General features: G+C 42.2%; 3 protein-coding genes across 4 annotated transcripts; 2 read left to right on the top strand and 1 right to left on the bottom strand.

Annotated features, from left to right (window-relative positions):
* Positions 1 to 793: 793 nt before the first annotated feature.
* Positions 794 to 5,797, top strand: gnpda1 (glucosamine-6-phosphate deaminase 1). Its single transcript, XM_086105679.1, has 7 exons — positions 794 to 999; positions 1,107 to 1,250; positions 1,397 to 1,498; positions 3,618 to 3,800; positions 3,914 to 4,098; positions 4,582 to 4,756; positions 5,585 to 5,797. Exons 2-7 carry the CDS (start codon positions 1,127 to 1,129, stop codon positions 5,641 to 5,643), a joined length of 828 nt encoding a protein of 275 aa, XP_085961805.1. The 5' UTR covers positions 794 to 999; positions 1,107 to 1,126; the 3' UTR covers positions 5,644 to 5,797.
* A 239-nt stretch (positions 5,798 to 6,036) lies between these two features.
* Positions 6,037 to 12,977, top strand: ndfip1 (Nedd4 family interacting protein 1). 2 transcript variants are annotated; one of them, XM_086105678.1, is made up of 8 exons: positions 6,037 to 6,243; positions 7,758 to 7,851; positions 8,550 to 8,689; positions 8,773 to 8,860; positions 10,480 to 10,604; positions 10,681 to 10,747; positions 10,834 to 10,946; positions 11,557 to 12,977. In XM_086105678.1, exons 1-7 carry the CDS (start codon positions 6,208 to 6,210, stop codon positions 10,938 to 10,940), a joined length of 657 nt encoding a protein of 218 aa, XP_085961804.1. In that variant the 5' UTR covers positions 6,037 to 6,207; the 3' UTR covers positions 10,941 to 10,946; positions 11,557 to 12,977. The 2 variants fall into 2 exon arrangements, with proteins under 2 accessions (XP_085961804.1, XP_085961803.1); XM_086105677.1 differs by having other exon boundaries at positions 10,819 to 10,946.
* Positions 12,789 to 18,248, bottom strand: fgf1a (fibroblast growth factor 1a). The gene is given in 7 exon segments (XM_086132028.1): positions 12,789 to 12,793; positions 13,176 to 13,199; positions 13,591 to 13,718; positions 13,720 to 13,754; positions 13,871 to 13,902; positions 13,905 to 13,973; positions 14,627 to 18,248. Coding segments are annotated over 7 exon segments (471 nt in total). The 5' UTR covers positions 14,805 to 18,248.
* Positions 18,249 to 18,250: the final 2 nt, after the last annotated feature.

The following is an 18,250-nucleotide window of genomic DNA, read 5'->3' as shown; positions in this document are numbered from 1 at the left end:
TACATTGGGGCAACATATGTCACCATCGACACGGCGCCTACCGATTTGTAACACACTGAGATACATCTTATGCTTCAATTTACTCTAACGTGGCAACATTTTGATCTAATTTTTCACATTCAAGTACACTTTCGTTCTTATTGTCATGACGTTCAGTTTATGCCAACAGTGGGCGACAGAGGACCTTCACTCGTGTGTGGCATAGTTTTGGAATTAACTTTGATTAATATGAATGCGGGCGGCACGGTGAGCGACTGATTAGCACGTCCGCCTCAAACTGCGGAGGTGCCGGGTTCGATTCCCGCTGCCCTTTCCTCCCACATTCCAAAACCATACATGGCAGGTTAATGGAACATTAATTGTCCCCGGGGGTGTGTGAGCGAATGGTTGTTCCTCTATGTGTGCCCTGCTTTTGGCTGTACCCCGCTTACTGCTGCCCGAAGACAGCTCGAATAGGCTCCAGCAATGCCCGCGACCTTTGTGACAGTAAGCGCAGTAGAAAATGGATGGATTGACAGTATGAATGCATCTTAAGTGTAATTTAATAATGTTATTCGAACCACCAATCTGGCACTTTCAAGGGTTCACCAGGCTTTCCTGTCCATCACTAGTTACTAATACGCAAATTTTGGTTAATGTTACGTCGACATACGAAGCATATAAAGTTGTGAATTAGCTGGGCAGACAAACGTATTTCTGAAAATACACTTGTTTATTTCACATCGAATGGCTCAAAATGCTTGCTCAGCATTATGACGTTGTTTCCGCTGCGATTTCCGTATCCATCCGCCACGGTGCAGATCACATGATCAGACAGACGGCGCACACACTTGGAGGCAGTTGCAAGTCGTTACTGTCTTCTACGCGGTTTGTCGTGAGAATAGTGTGGTCAAAGTTTTGGCTTTGAACAATACTGAAAGTTTTTGCAGCTTTTTTTGGTAATTCTTTTGTAATATCAGCATTCTAAACGTACTGCAACTGGATTTACTGTACACCTTGGTGAGTCTAAAGTCTGATTAGGCTAAAGTCTGATGTAAGTGTGTTTTGTCCTCAATTCCATCGAGGTTAACTTTACGTAAAGTTGTGCTGCGTCTTATTATTAGTAGTGTTTTTTAACAACGGCAAAATGAAACTGATTATCCTCAATGACTACGACGCATCAAGTGAGTGGGCTGCAAAGTACATCAGAAATAAGATTTTACTTTTCAAACCTGGACCCGACCGTTTTTTCACTCTTGGTCTTCCGACTGGTGAGTACTGTATCCGTTTGACACCCTCGTTATTTTACAAATTCTACACGAATAATATGTGATCTTTTGGGACAAAACCAGTGAAGTAGCTACAGTCCAGTACAATCTTATGGCCCAAACCTATGTTTTCTTTGCCTTGTCTCCAGGAAGCACTCCTTTAGGCTGTTACAAGAAACTGATTGAGTATTACAAGAAAGGGGAAATCTCTTTCCAGTATGTCAAGACGTTCAACATGGATGAATATGTGGGTAAGTCAGCACTCTCTTATGCAGGGGTGGCCAACACGCGGCTCGCGAGCTGCATGCGGCTCTTTGGCTGGTTCAATGCGGCTCCCGGGCTTTCACATGTCTAGCGTCGAAAACGCCTCGGCGGTGGGGTTGCCACCCAGAACAAACTATGTCAGCCTATCATCAATCCCGTTACAGTACTTGATTGACATACAGGGCAACCAATCATATGACAACTGAATAACCAGATTGACATGCAGGGCAACCAATCAGATGACAACTGTATCACCGCTCGTGCGCAAACAACGGTGCTTAGCGAGCGCTAATGATTGACAAACAGGGCAACCAATCAGATGACAACTGAATCACTGCTCATGCGCAAACAACGGTGCTAAGCGCTAAGCTAGTCAGCTTTAGAAGTAGGGGTGCCCAATAGGTCAGTCGCGATCGACCCGGAGCCAGTGGACTGGTACCAAGTCGAGTGCGAGCGTTGGGAGGAGAAAATGGGGGGGTAGGGGGGTATGTCTGTGTGTTTTGATTTCGTTCGTGTTCAGTGAAGTTCTGGGTCTCGCTCATCTTGTTCGCGCGCGTGTGTGTGCGCGTGTGTGTGTGTGTGTATGCTTGCACGTGCGCAATCGGGTCGATAACGGGAGGTTCGTCGCTTCAAAAGTCGATCTTCAGTCAGCAAGCTGACTCAAGTAGTAACTACTGCAGCTCGTGTGTGTGTGTGTGTGTGCGTGCGTGCATGTGCGCGATGTGGCTCTGCGGTAACACAGTAAAAAAAAATTGGCTGTTCGTCTCTGACTGGTTGGCCTCACCTGCTCTAATGGAAACATGTTATGCTTTTGCATATTGCATTTGCCTTAATAAGATGTCTGTGACGGCATGGTGTTCTAATGGTGAACACATCCGTCTCCCAGTGCAGAGGGGCAGTATTCGATTCCGGATCTGGCCGTTCTGTGTGGAGTTTGCATGTTCTCCCAGTGCCTGCGTGGTTTTCTCCGAGTACTCCAGTTTCCTCCCTCATTCCAAAAACATTCATGGAAGGTTAATGGAACACTGTAAATTGTCCCTAGGTGTGATTGTGAGCGTGAATGGTTGTTCATTTTTGTGTGCCCTGCGGTTGGGCTGACAACCAGTTCAGGATGTAGCCCGCCTGCTGCCCGAAGACAGCTGGGATAGGCTCCGGCATGCCCACGACCCTTCTGAGGATAAGTGGGTTCGAAAAGGTTGGATGGATGACTGGGCCTTCGTCACTATACTTCAAGGATGGGGAATGAGAACACACTTTATGAACTGAAAGTAGCTCATTTTGTCAGCCCCCAAATACTGCTGGGCCAGAGTGTGTAGAACTATAGAAGTGCCCATTAAGACAATGAAAACATTCTAACTTGTGGAGATCTTTTAGCTTAAACTTGTAGAATCAGAATCTGAATAAAAACCAAGAAAATTTTGGGGGTGTCTTCCCATTTAATTTTCTTAACAATTTACTTGTCTCACATGTCACTCTCCCTGCTAACGCCAAGAACACCCCACTCTCAATAGATTTGCACTTTTCTCGTGAATATCATTTTGGTCCAAAAACTTCAGAAATCTGCCGGAAAATTCTCATCCGTGGTCTGGTGGCATCAACATCCAGGAGAAGAATGTAAAAATAGTGGTTGTTTTGGAAATCGGCCAACAACAATTCAGCAAAGCTTGACTCTGTCATTGAAGCTCTTGATTGTGCTTGGACGGCCGCTTGAAAGTGACTCATTTACTCTGGAACAATGTCGCTACAGATTCATTGAGTTGCTAAATTTGCCCCACTGTTATATTACAGTGTGGCGGAAGTGCAGATAGGCTTTGTTATGTAGATTGTGTATCTTTGCATTGTTAGCCCAAATCAGCCCTCAATCGTGCTTTTTTTTTTTATGCCTACAGAAAGCGGTGGCTTTAGGTTCATTTGGTAATGTACATGTAAAAACGTGGGTAAGAAATTTTTAAATAGGATGTTTCTTACGTGTGGATTTTACGTATTGCGGATGTGGTGTGGGCTGTAGCCCTTTGTGAATGAAGTTGGATTACTAGATTACAATATGTATCCAGTCATTTCATTTAATGTTTGATCACTGTATTTTGTTCAAACCCCAAAATGCAGGACTACCCAGAGATCACCCTGAGAGCTACCATTCCTTCATGTGGAATAACTTTTTCAAGCACATCGACATACGAGCCGAGAATACGCACATCCTTGACGGCAATGCTGCAGATTTGCAAGCAGAGTGTGACGCTTTTGAGGAGAAAATAACAGCGGCTGGGGGCATTGAACTGTTTGTTGGAGGTATTGAACCAAGCCCATATTAAGCAACCATGTCTTTACGTCAGATCTTATCTGGCTGTGGCATCAAGAGATCAATCTGTTACATTACGCAAATGTTCTTCCTGTCACCTCAGGAATCGGGCCGGATGGCCACATTGCCTTTAACGAGCCTGGGTCAAGCCTGGTGTCTAGGACCAGGGTGAAGACTTTGGCAAGGGACACCATTGTGGCCAATGCTCGATTCTTTGATGGAGACCTCAGCAAAGTGCCCACCATGGCACTGACTGTTGGAGTGGGCACCGTCATGGATGCCAAGGAGGTTAGAGTCAAGATCAGTGTCAAGATATCCTCAAACAGGGGAAGTCGACACCAAAAAATGTCTTCACAAGAACATGCTCTCTGCAGCCCCATTAATCTGAACATGGCATTGTGATTCATATTACATATGTGGATGAAATACGAGTTCATGGCCTCAGAAAACAGGTGAGCCTTGATTAGTCGTTACCTGAGCCCTGAGCAACTGTGAGGTCATTTTCAGCTGACAGAAAGTGGCAAAATGGCTGCCCCCCGAGATGGTTAAAAACAGGTGGATTGTTCTGCGTAAATCATATCCCATAATTGCAACGTGAATCAGAATAAAGTATTTAGACTAGTGAAGACACGTAGACCAGATTATTGTAAAGAAAATTTGGGGCTTACTTCCCCTTTAATATGTCACCAAAATGCAAGAGGGCAAGTTTTATTTGGTTGGTTTGTTTTGTCAGTGTGTTGCGTATACAAAGTGTATTCATTGTCTCCACAGGTGATGATTCTCATCACTGGAGCTCACAAGGCCTTTGCTTTGTACAAAGCCATAGAAGACGGTGTGAACCACATGTGGACCGTGTCTGCATTCCAGCAGCACCCACAAACTGTTTTTGTGTGTGACGAAGACGCCACTCTGGAACTGAGGGTCAAAACTGTGAAATATTTTAAAGGTGAGATTCAAACACAACATTTCAGAAGCGTATTGATGTCAGACTTAAAAACAAAAAGTAAGGCTCAGGATCATGTAATTATGTGAAAAGTATCACGGAATTACCCGAAAAGTCTCTTTCGTGTTGTCACATGAACATTGACGTTTGTATCCATACCACTCCAGCTATAAATGAGGAATGACGCCACCTCAATTGGGTTGGCTCTGTTCCTCAAAATCCTCTTCGAGTAAACACTGATTACAATCTCATCCATGGTACTCATAACTGCAGAATGTCACTGTGCCTCAAAACCAATACAAAGTACAGGGTGGGTGAAAAGTAACCTGGCAATAAAAATTGGTAAACAAATCCATATAACTATTGAAAATGTGTCATTACACGGGAAAATGAAAGTAAAGGTAAGAAAAAGAAAATACGTTCCTATTCTTGCTCACTGTTGAGCAGTTAAGTGACCCAAGAAATAAGACGATAAGAAATCTTGTTCATTGTCATCTTTAAATAAAAATAATCAGAATGACGTCAGTGATCCTCAGGATTTTTATCAGCAAGGTCGAGTTATTTTTAATCCACCCTGTAGAATACTATTCATTCATGTGATATTCTTGGAATACAACTCTTCAGTGATTTAATTTATTGTTTAATGTAAAAATATCGTAAATAAATCTATGTTGAAATAACATGATTATTTCATATTATAACGTCAAAACATCTTAAAATAATATGATCATTTGAGCCTGTGATCTTTTTTTTTAATTGTAGTTTCTGTAAAACATCAGACAAGATACATTTTCAAAATTCTCATTCTTGTTTTATTTTTCTCTCCTGTAGGGATGATGCATGTGCACAACAAGCTGGTAGAGTTTCCGGATTTAGAGCCCAAGAAATGAAGACGCTTCGTACAATTTTTTTGATTACACGTTTTTTAAAAATGTAAACATTCCAATAATCCATTTATATTTTGGCAGTGAAACATTGATTATGAAACAAATCTTTGGTTGAACTGCTCTTTCACAGTTATAATAAAAATCATTAACAGATGAACTTGGAATGATGCTGCTTGTCCCACAAGTGTTGCCTTTAAGTACACCAGGAACGCTTCATTAATAAATGAGTGGAGCTGTACGAAAAAAAGAACATAGCTTAAATAACTCCCGTTGGTTATTATTTCTTAAAACAGACAATACAGCCTTGCAGTATTACGTTTTTGTTTGTAGATTTGTATGGAATTAGATTAGCTGTGACGTGCAACAATCGCATGCGCGTTTTCCGAAAGCCGTGAAGGCATCATCAGACGTTGTTGGAGAAGCTTGTGGAGGAAGGAAAAGGTGGCTGATTCGAGGCAACCTAACAATCCCTCGTTCATCGGCGAGGGCCGTTCAGATTCACCGTATTTGTACCTCCCCCAGCGTTGGAAGAGGATATTTTAATCAGCACACAACCCCTCATCTACGATGGCTGAGCAAAACAGCAACGTCAGATATCAAGAGGTAAAGTCTAGTCAAGCGTAATCGACCGACGCTAGCCTGCTGTCTGTTCACGCTAGCTACCTGTTAGCCTGTCGTTGGCCATTAACGAACGTATCTTAATTGATAATATAGCTCTTTTGTATTTATTAAATTCTACGCAAATAAACAAAACGCATTATGAACCGTGTGTTTAACGCATTTTGATACATTTGGACATGGTTTTGTCCCCCCCCCCAGCATTAGCTGGTGTTCGCTAACCAAAGCCGAATTTTACTCGCCAATGGAACCAAATGAAATTGTAAATAAACGGTAATATCATATTTTCAAAGAAATATTAACTACACGGAATGAAGAGCACAACAGCTAGCAAACCTGTAACACATTATTATATCACAACTAGGGCCCGACCGATGCGATTTTTTTAGCTTCATATCGATTCTGAGTAAAATAAAATTTCGAAAACCGATTTGATTGGCCATTGATGAAAAAAGGAGTAAAATAACTTCTTTTTTAGGCCTCTGCCACAACAATAAAGATTGGAATTACAACATGTGAGGTGATCTTTTGTGTTTGTGTAACTTTAGAACAGTGAAGAATAGACATTTGCCTTTATTTACTGACTTTTTTGGGGGGCGGGGCGTGTCAAATATCATTGTCTTCGTCTGATTCTGTTATGTGTTGACGTGTAAAGAACAAAAGAATCAGCAAAAATTCATTAAAAAAAAAGTATTTTAAAAGAGGGGGGGGGCATGGTGGTAGACTGGTGAACACGTAAGCCCCACAGTGTCAAGGTTATGGATTTGCATGTTTACCACGTGCCTGCATGGGTTTTCTCTGGGTACTCCAGTTTCCTTCCATATTCCAAAAACATGCATGGTAGGTTAATTGCTCACCCTAAATTGTCATGAGGTGTGATCGTGAGCGTGAACGGTATTTGTTTGTCTATGTGTTCCCTGCGATTGGCTGGCAACCAGTTCCCTTGTTGGCCCAAGACAGCTGAGATAGGCTCCAGCGTGCCCGCGACCCTCTTGAGGATAAAGCGGTTCAGATAATTGATAGATTTTTAAAAAGCTAATATAAGACGATTAAATAAATGGTCTCGGTGATTAATTGGTTGAGCCCTAATAAGATGTAACCGTGTACTTTTGCTCGCTATGTTTACATCCGTCGTAAAATAGGGGCCAGAATGGCTTACAGATACTGAAAATCTGCATATCATTGACACCTTTGAAATACATTGGGGGGGGATTGGATTACGCCCAAAAATTCTTTTAAAAATGATAAACATTCAATATACATCAGAAATGGGAGGAAAATGTATGTTTATTCTTTGTAAAGTATTTATAAAATAGTAAGATATTTTCCCATTACTTTTTGCATGTGACATCGATGCACATCATGCATTTTTAATATTGATTTAGTCATTATTCTGTTGATCGATAGGCGATACTTGGGTAAATGCATTCCTCTCCGTCAGTGTCGAGCTTTGGCCAAACGCGGCATTTGGTATTGACAAGTTGTTCCTTATCACACAGCTGGTGAATGAGGAGGAGCCGCTCCCGACATCTCAAGAGGGTCCTTCCCCGGACGCACCTCCCCCTTACAGCAGCGTTGCCGCAGCTAATGCAGGTTCGGACGCCGTATTCTGCCTTATCACATACAGGGAGCCCTCAGAGTTGGACCAAACAAGTGGGAGAAATGCGAAACATAAGCATTAGTCTGGCACCAATGCAGGTTGATTTAGTGTTTGTATTTTTTTTTTAACCTCTCCTTTTTACTGCTTGGCAATTTATAATGACTCTATATTTCTTATTCTGGAACAGAGTTGTTGTGCAACTGGGGATTTTGATATACTTCTGTTATTAAAAGACTTAATTCGTGTTCCATCGAGGCAATATTGATTAGAACATCATGTTCACACCAGCGGGGAGACCGCATCGCACATATTATGGTGAAGAAAACTTGAGGTGACTTCCCCTCTAAAGTTGAGTTTTGGGTGTTGAAGAATGCAAAACCTCGAACTGAATAATGGTGTTTATGAATCGTGATTTCAATATCAATCGATCTAGTCCTCGCGTTAGTGGTCGGATAATGGTACGTTTTAACTGGTGGATCAATTTGTTCTCTGCCGAAATGGACCTTCCGCCCCCGAAAGCAAGATCTCGGAACATGAAACTGCTCCAGCATGTGCCACTAATAGTGTGTGCTGGCTGCATCCACTCCGGTGTTGTGCTCAATGCAAAGGCCCAATTTCATGAAAATGAATTCGTTCTTGATGTTAACAAATGTGGAGGAAAAAAAATCGCATTCGTCTTTCTCCCCGTCAGCTTTCTTTGAATTCAAGGAAGATGGCGACAGATTCCCCAACCCTCCGTCCTACAGCGTCGCCACAACGTTGCCCTCCTACGACGAAGCGGAGAGAAGCAAAGCGGAGGCTGCCGTCCCCCTCGTCACCGGAAGAGTCACGGTACGTTCTTTGCTCCCTCGTTGCTTGTCCGTTTACTACCACAAGACAGAGGACCATTACTGACTCACATACTTGCTTACCAGGAGGATGACTTTGTGGCCCGAGATGACTTTGAGGATGCTGACCAGCTGCGAATAGGCAATGACGGCATCTTCATGCTCACTTTCTTCAGTAAGAAACATGTCACTCGCTTTCTTCCCTTGGACAAATGTCCGCTTTTAACTGTGCTGCATTGGAACTGATGAAGTGGAACATGATCTGTTCCGTCATGCTGGTATACCTCCAATTTGCTCACTTTTCATCCATTCATTTTCTCAAGAGCTTTTCTGATTAGGGATGCGGCCGCTAGTAACTTGACACCCCGTGCCCCCCCCCCCGACACCCGCCCCCAAAGATGGCAAAAAAGCACTACTTTTAAATTAGACGGGGCAAAAACTGTCTAAATGAAGCTCCTTCCTCTCACTTCAATGTAGTCCCTTGACACCAAGATGGCATCAAAGTAGTCATAAAAAAGACAGACTACAGAGTTAAAACTTCAAATGTCCATAGATGACGGAAATTATTGCAGTAATTTTTATTTTATTTTTTTCATGAAGGAAAGGTGCTATTTATTTGATGGTGGCGTTCATATGTCTTAAGAGGATGAGGGCTTTAGTCTGAGCACAGAATCGGCGAACAGGTGAAGTTTTTGCCTTGGAAGAACATTCAGTGCATTAGTAGAACAACTCGAGTGCACTACTAGAATGACTTGAGTCTTATTAGAGCTTTATTTACTATACGGCCTTCCACTGCTATGTGACTTTTCTGAACGTTGTTTGGACAACTTTGGCATACAAGTAAGACAAAACTTCACAAATAAACATTTGCGTGCTACTAGTACAATTACTAAGGCGCTGGATGTTAACGAACATGCGAACAGCAGTTGTCAACTAGTGTACAGTGTACAATTACTCCTAACTATACCATCCACAAAGGTTTTCGCACACTTTCTGGTTTGGCGAGACTTATAACTGTGTCCAGGCGTTTGACTGGTAAGTTAGTTGTCCCGCTAGCATGCCAAAGTTATACTACTACGTTTTCACAAAAAATGAACTTGCTCAAAGATTTCAATATTAGACTAGTGTATGTTTATGTCGATCAAAATCCCCAAATTAATCGGCTGGCTCACTCAGCTGTGTGAGCACAGTGCAAGATAAGGCAGTAAGGTTTGTTCCTATAATGCGTCCCCTCTGCAGCATCGCGGAAGCGCCAGCTGTTGGTCCAATTGAGCCACTTTACGTGTTTGCAACTCTATTAAGTGCTAATTTTATCCATGTTTTGGTGACACAAATTGTGCAACGCCTCATGCAATTCAAACGAACTGTGAACGGTTCGCTGGTGTTTGTTTACCTTTCAAGGTTAGTTTTGTAGTGGCGACTGAAGTTGAAGTCTTTCTTGGTTGATAGTGTGCGTTTCTAAGCAAACAAGGCAGATAGCTTAGTCTTTAAATTCGGTCAACGTGTCATCTGCCTCCCAGTTGACCTGACAACACAATTTTCCTGATGTAGTCTTGCTCCTGGCCAGGAACTCTTTCTTTCTAGAATTGCAGTCTCAGATTTAGAGCCCCCCCCCCCTGAGATGCCTGCCATCTAGCGGCGAACAATCCATCCTCACAATGTTATTTTTCAAGATGAAAAGAAAACCGACTAACAAGTCATATTGCTTCTGTATTAAACTGCTCTCGCCAGAAAGAAAAGCCGTGTCGGTGATCCTTTGACTTTGGTGAGTTCTGAGGTGTTGTTGTCTTTCAGTGGCGTTTCTCTTCAACTGGATCGGCTTCTTCTTGTCCTTCTGTTTGACCACGTCAGCTGCCGGTCGATACGGAGCCATCTCGGGCTTTGGTTTGTCCCTCATCAAATGGGTTCTTATCGTCAGGGTGAGAGCTAGTTCGCATGAATTATGATTGTGGACTGTCGCTGGTGTTTTAATTGGTTGACTGCCGCTCTTTGCAGTTTTCCACCTACTTCCCAGGCTACTTTGACGGCCAGTATTGGCTGTGGTGGGTGTTCTTGGCCTTGGGTGAGTTTCAAAAAACAAAACAAACACCCCCTCCCCACAATTTTCTTTTATTTCAGACGGAACTCTCCCAGTTGTTTGCATTGCAGGCTTCATGCTGTTCGTCAGAGGCTTCGTCAACTACTCAAGAGTGCGCAAGCTGGCTGATCCCAGCTACGCCAGTCTACCCCGAACAAGGGTGCTCTTCATCTATTAGACCGAGGTCGGTGCGGCACGATGTCGTTGCGTAACAGTGAGGCGGGAGTGCGGACCGGCTCACTCGCTTACACATTTTCGGAAATGGGCAGAGAGCTGAAGATATGCTTGATTGGCAGTTTCTCATTTTATGGGCGGACAGGCATTCGCGAGACCAAAATGTTTGGCCGCGTTGAAATCTCACCATATCATGGTTCATGGTACACACCCTCGCTATCGTTTATGTTTTTGTGGTATTTACAATACACAGACAAGTACACTTTACCGCTTATTTAGAAATCAGTGCGTGAGTCTTCTCTTTGTTCCCTTTGCTTCATTTCGGTCGGCTTCGTGTGTGTGTACAGGTGAGAGGGCCCTGAAAAAAATTGTTCATTAATTTACAATGTTGAGGATATAAAAAAATGCAATTTGAACATTTTTCAAAATCATGAAACCCTAGTTTCTGTGTTTTCTACAAGTCTGACTGTAACTATGTGAAGCACTGTCAGTCCCCGTGCAAACAGATGTAGTGCAGTGATTACCTCCATGGCAGGAATGTGACCCGTTTGATAAATTCCGCGTAAGTTATTTGTGTGTGACAACTAACAGCATTTCTATTCTCTCAACTTGCTGGTCAGATGTGGAGGACAATGACATGACGACGTGACGCAGAATTCCAGACGGCTCTTAAGCGAGCGAACCATTTGAGGAAATCGTCGATTCTTTTTGTTTGCCTTCGTATTCATGGAAAGCGGTTAGCAGTACTCGTCCCTCCGTGTCGTCATTAGCGGCGCATGTTCTCTCCATCTTGTGCGTAATGTTTAATAAGTGATGCCTTAATATTGCTTTGCTAGAATTACAAGCACGACTTTTGCTCTCCCGGGAGAGGCTGGAAGTCACCGCACGTCTTCATGATTCAACATTCGCCGTATAAGCATTTTGGGGGGTGTTTTTTTTTCTTTTTATTGTGACGATTATGTAGGCTCTCTTCACACACTTGCACAGCTAGCTGTAAATGATTACGCCACATTGCTCACTCAACTGTTAGCTTGAGGGTTAGCAGTGTTGTCTCCTGCCCCGGTTAGTTCCTTCAGGGCATTCGTTCCAAGCAAAGACAAATGATAAATGGATACAAGCGATGGCACACAGGATGTGTTTCCCGATACATCTAGTGTAGTGATTCCCAACCTTGATTGAGCCAAGGCACACGCCACCAAAAGAGAAAAATCTCATCATAAGACAACACACACGCCAATTGTAGCTTTTGACATCCAGTGGAAGAGTATTTCATTGTTATGGCTGCCACTATATCTTGCTGGCATATATAGACGTACACAGATACGTTTGTGGCCGTGAATAAATCATTTTCAGACCACTTCAGTGAAATTGGATACTTTTCTGTGGCGCATTGAGTGGCTGGGAATCACTGGTTAAGTGGTCATGCTTGTCATGCATGCATGTGTTTTGTAGAACTCGAGTGCAGTGTCCAAAATTGCACCCACATGTTATTTTGCCTGTTTTTGCTGTTTATCAATTCAGATGAAATACTTTTAGTCATTAAAACCACTTCAAGTCAGTGTGAGATGTTCAAGAACACACTCACCCAATGACAAATAAATAAGAAAGTACCAATATTCTGGGTCATTTTTACTGGCATCACCACAAAAGTGAAGATTTCTAGGCATTTTATTTGCCACTTTGATGCCCGAATTTGACTGTCATTTACTCCCTCTGACTGTCATCTTGTTCATTTTCATGTGTTTGAAAATGACGTGTGAGAGTGTTGTAGACAGGCGCACTTTTCTCAATACACAACTGTCAGAATTCGTCATTTGACCTCAAGGTGAAAAAAAAAATCAGGAATGTGTGACTATTCTGATTTACATGCCAGAAAGATTGTCCATTGAAGCACAAGTTTTCGTTTTAGCCTTAATGATTTCAACTTCACTGTCACAGCTTTTATGCTCATTTAAAGTGATGTAAGAACGACATCTATGAGGTTTTGTTGTGACGCTGTACAGAAGGGAAGATTTAATTCAATAAATGTCACTTTAAAATAGCTTTTTCTTGAGTGGCCTTTACTTCCGGATGGCTCAAGCGACAAAAAAAAAAGTAAGGTAATCTTTGCTCACGCCTTTTTATTTATTTTCCCATTTCACAAAACACATTCACATTAGCCAGGGTGGCAATAAGTGTTTTTTTTTCAAATAAGCAAGGGTGGTATTCAGTATGTGTTTTTTTTTTTTTTTAAATTCACGAGAAGTGTTGGCAGCTAACTGGCCTAAACCTAACTGACTGGCCTAAATTTTGGCATAGTCTACTGTAGTGTGCGGATGTCCTTTTTAAGATGTACTGTACATGGATTTCTTGGGAAACATTTAAAAAACTTTTTCATTTGGTTTTTATTTACAGCCAAGGATTGGTTTTCACACACGCACTGTAATTATGACAACAATACTGTATTGAGTAGGTTAGTCAAAGACCGAATTTACATTCACATTTGTATTCGAACCGTATTATTCAGGTTGCTGCAATTCAAAACACGGCCGCTAGGGGGTAGTTCGAGACGGAAAAATTACCGATGTTCGGGCTTGTAATTTATTACGTTTAGATTTTAAGCATGTTTTGGTGAAACCTATACAACTAGATGAGGATGTTTCAGTGCAGCGGGCGGGGCAGGAATAAAATGCCCTTTCGTCCAATGTTCGTCTTGTGACCCATCTCATTTTTCTTCAGCGCCACGTACCAGTTTTTCTCCCGATATTTCTGAGACTGGTAGGTGTTGTATTTGTTCTCCATCTGCCTCCAGGAAGTGACAGTCATCATTTGCAACAGGCTGAGGGACAACATGTGAAAGAGGGAAAAAGTCATTTAAATATATTTAGACATCTGACAAAGTTGTATCCAATCCAATCTGGAATCCACGTTGACTGACGGTGGGCAGACACTCACCGAAGTGTACAAACTACCGTCCCCATTCATGCCAAATATTTTCCTGTTTTTTAGCCTTTGATCACCACCACACTTGGAGCCACAGCCGTGAGCTGCAAAAGAGCTGAGAAAAATAGCATCATCAAAATGAATGCAGCACTATTTGCTGCGAGATATGAGCCGAGTTGGAGGTTGTGTGTGTGTGTGTGGGGGGGGGGGGGGGGTGTATTGATGCCAATTGATTTTTTTCAATGGAGTTAAAAAAATATGGAAAGAATGACCACAACATGAAAATGTTTCCTTTAATCATAAAGCAATTGTATAGATTGAACTTCAACACTACTAGGAACTTAATCTACCCGGGTTCTCTATTCACTCTATTCAAAGTAGTCCAGTTCATCTATATAGGTTTGGTCGACCAAAACTCACACCTACATATAATTTGGAGTCTTTAATTAACATTCCGTATTTATTTTTCACATTCAACAAAATAAACCACATCTTTTCCATTCCAAGTTTCAACTGTTCAGCTCATTCGGAACATTTTGGGCATTCTCATAACTCCCATATACCTGCATCTCAAATTTGACCATAGAGCCCCCAATTTCAAGAGCAATTTGAAATAGCTCCTGCCTCAAATATTGTGTCAACAATTCAAATAATCCCACAGATTATAAAATTATGCCGTAAATAATGGGATAGTTTTTGTATCGGTTCTCCTTTGAATGGAACAAGCGTGTGTAACTATGCGCAGGGTCAATGAAGGCGTCATCCTACTGTGAACGCCAGTGTTGTCCTTCTGGCCTTGGACAGTCCCGTCGGGTAGAATCTGGAGGTGCTGTCGGCCGTTCCTGCAGTACAGCTGGATGGATGTTATCCTCCAGCGGGCTGCCAATGGCCAAATGGAACGCAAGGGTCCCCTTCGAAATGTTTTGAAGTGTGCATGTGCGGGCATGAGGGCACACTGGGGCGGATGGAGGCGAGTCCCCAGGCTGCAACACTCCCCAAAGGGGATGAAATGAAAGGGGGCGAGCAGGGACGATTTTTATACGATCCCTTTAAATGTCAGGTGATTTGGACTATGGGCCATGATTTATGTGTCAGAAATTATAAATGTCTCCATGTCTCGTTATTTGGCATTGTTACACGAGTGCCGTGGACAATATCAGGACAAATAAACAAACAAACAACCACCCCAAACCTTTGATAAAAATAGATCCTTGATACTGAAGTCATTCCAGACTAAGTGGTCAGAACACAATAAACCAAGAGATGACATGGCAGGATGGAAAGCGCTTTTATTTGCTAAACTGGTGCTTGAACAGTGATTTACAAAGAATTACGTGACTGCATTGTTGAGGTCATAGTAAACCACATCATGGACATTAGGATGGATGACAGTTACAGAGCGCAATTAAAGAAATGAGGAACAAATGGAACAAGAGTGGCACTATAGCAGAAAGGGAAAACAAAACAAAACACAAGAGCGTACAGGTATAGAAAAAAAAAAACAAGTTCACCTAGTCTTTAGACGGGATGTATCATATCTTTTTATAGTGTATGTACAGGAAAATGAAAAGCTCATATCTGCTCTTGACAAGTCTACAAACGTCTGCATAATTTGTACAAAATTGATTTCCAAACAACAGTTAGCTAGTGCAAATCTTTTCCCGTTCAAGCCGACTGATGACTTTTACAAACAGTTGGTGTGAAAAAGACTTGACTCCTATCCTAGTTTATTCTATTCACAGTTTTACACGTCAACAAAGTCATGTTTCCTTTTACCACCCCCTAAAAAAAGTTACTTGGTGAGTTTGTGTGGAGAATAAGTGCTTTGGTCACCTTGTAGTTAATCCAACAACAAATTAGGCATCGTGTGTGTGTGTGTGTGTGTGTGTGTGTGTGTGTGTGTGTGTGTGTGTGTGCGCGTTCTGATCCATGTTTGTCTGTGTTCCTGAATGTCTGGCCTGCATGAAAATAGCTTATATGTGACGTGGTGGTGGTAAATTATGTCGTTTCTATTGCATATTTTGTTGAACAGGAAAGAAAGATTGCCACCTTTCGGGACAAGATGAGGCAATTGTGTTATTAGTACTTAAAGTATTTGTGTATATCTCTCTATATAATATCTCTCTATTTTTTTTTATAGGTATGTGATTCAAAAGAGCAGCAGCAGAGATTTGTGTTCACTGAATGCGAAAGTAAACCTGAAAGGTGGCAAAAAAGTGACTCTGATAGGCCGACTTCTTATGGAGGGGAAAAAAAGATGAAAACTAAAAAATAGATATATACTTATATATATATATATATATATATATATACAGTATATATATATGAATGACAGAGACAATCACCTGAGCCTGGTTCACACGTTAATAATCGGCGCCTCCACTGTCTAATGAATTTGTCCTTCCACGGCAGCCACATCGTCATTGTGTGGGTGAGGAAACGTCGTGGGGGCCACTTCGCAACCTTGCTACTTTTCATTTGGTTCAGTTGCTTTCAATAATAACACAGGCCATGACTATTTCCGTAAAAAAAAAAAAAAAAAAATCTAAAGTAATTTAATTACACACAATAGTTGTTTGGATTAAGAGGGGATTCTTTGCAGAAATTTCCCCAAGGTAAGGGATGCCAAAGCGATGCGTTTAAGTGATTTGAGGAGTTTCATTTTGACCAAAGTAGTCAAAGTAGTGCCTTGCCAGCTTCTTGGGGCCGAGGAACTATGTTGAAGTGATTTGAAGCGTTTCATTTCGACATTAGTGCCTTGTTGCAACCTAGGTGACGATGAACTATGTTGAAGTGGTTTGGTGGGGTTTCATTTTGCTCCAGGCAGTTCTGAACCTTTGTAAGGTGGATTTTCACTGCCCCGTGACACGTTAATGCATATCGTAAACCTTGGGCATTCTGGAAAAAATGAATAGTTCTGAGGGGGCTAATAACCCAATTTCTTCACTATTATTTTGAGAATTTGTGGAATTACAGTTTTTGGGGGTTATAAAAATTGTCCATGACTGTTTCTTATCACGAGGCGTCTATCTTGACAAATAGTTCCTTGACAAATAGGCCTAGTGACCATTTCACACAATAAGCCAACTATACATCATCTTATATTCTTGTCCAATCGATTTCATCCAAGTTTTGGACATACTTAAATCATCTCATTATTTACATTCATTTCATAAAGCGGGTGCACACAAATGCTTCCCACACACGACACACATCCTGATGGCAGTGAATACCTGAAACTGAGGTTTGCACTTTGAACACAACGAGGGAGGAGCTTATTAGCCGTGTTGCAACAACACATAGCTAAGACAGCTAAGCAAACGCACCAAAAAGTGGGGCGCCGAACCTTTTGAGACAACGCGCACAAGGGGACTGGGCAGGAAAATGACTCCCAATGACAGTATTTCCCCAAATAGTGGCCTTTGCTCTCATTAATGTCAGTGTCAATTGTCCATTTGAAGAAACGCTACGCAAGCACAAATGAGACAAAATCCAAAACGTGCACTCATTCTGCCATGGCAGCTCGTCGTAACATGCCACCCACAAAAAAAAAAAAGAACGGTTCAAATAAATGATGTTCATTCCCATGACCGAACTGGAAATGAAGAGATTTTTGTGTTATTATCGAGCAATTTGTCCTCCCATTCTTTTGTGTACAATGGAGACTTGTGTCTGCCTTGTTCGCCATTTGTGTCGGGCCACATAGCCCAGTATCAAATCTGTTTCGCCACTTTGTTCACTTTTCAAATGATTATTTTGCAATAATTCATACTTTTGACAGGCATTGAGCCCTCCCTTAGAGATAAGCTGAGAAGCTCGGTCATGTGGGAGGGGCTCAGAGTCGTGCCGCTTCTCCTCCACATCGAGAGGAGCCAGATGAGGTGGCTCGGGCATCTGATTAGGATGCCTCCTAGGCACCTCCCTGGTGAGGTATTCTAGGCATGTCCCATCTGAAGGAGTTCCCGGGGACAAGCCAGGACATGCTGGAGAGACTATGTTCCCCGGCCCTCACGGGAAGCGCTGGAAGAAATGGCTGGGGAGAGGGAAATCTGGGCTTCCCTGCTAAGGATGTTGCCCCTGCGACATGATCCCGGATCAGCGGTAGAAAATGGATGGCCGGATGGATAGTACTTTTGATGGTCTGAGGAGCAAGTAACATCTTCAACAGACAGCAAACGGCAGCTTGAACAAAGAGAACTACTGTATTAACGCGAGTAATTCAAGAAAAGAATGCTTTTGGCTGTTGCGACTATGGCCATCCGTCACATTCTAGACCTGATTATTCCCTCAAATAATTGAGGACTCTCTCCCCTAATAATACATTTTCATTTCATTTTTAGTTTCGAGGCAGAATTGTTTTGTGTTGACTAATTTTTGCAGTTAGTCGACCCC

Source organism: Hippocampus guttulatus, chromosome 2 (assembly GCF_054856545.1).
Source record: "Hippocampus guttulatus isolate MCC_2025c chromosome 2, RoL_Hgut_1.0, whole genome shotgun sequence".
Classification (NCBI taxonomy): Eukaryota; Metazoa; Chordata; class Actinopteri; order Syngnathiformes; family Syngnathidae; genus Hippocampus; species Hippocampus guttulatus.
The sequence above is the reverse complement of the archived record's forward strand: the minus strand, read 5'-3'. Positions and strand labels throughout refer to the sequence as shown.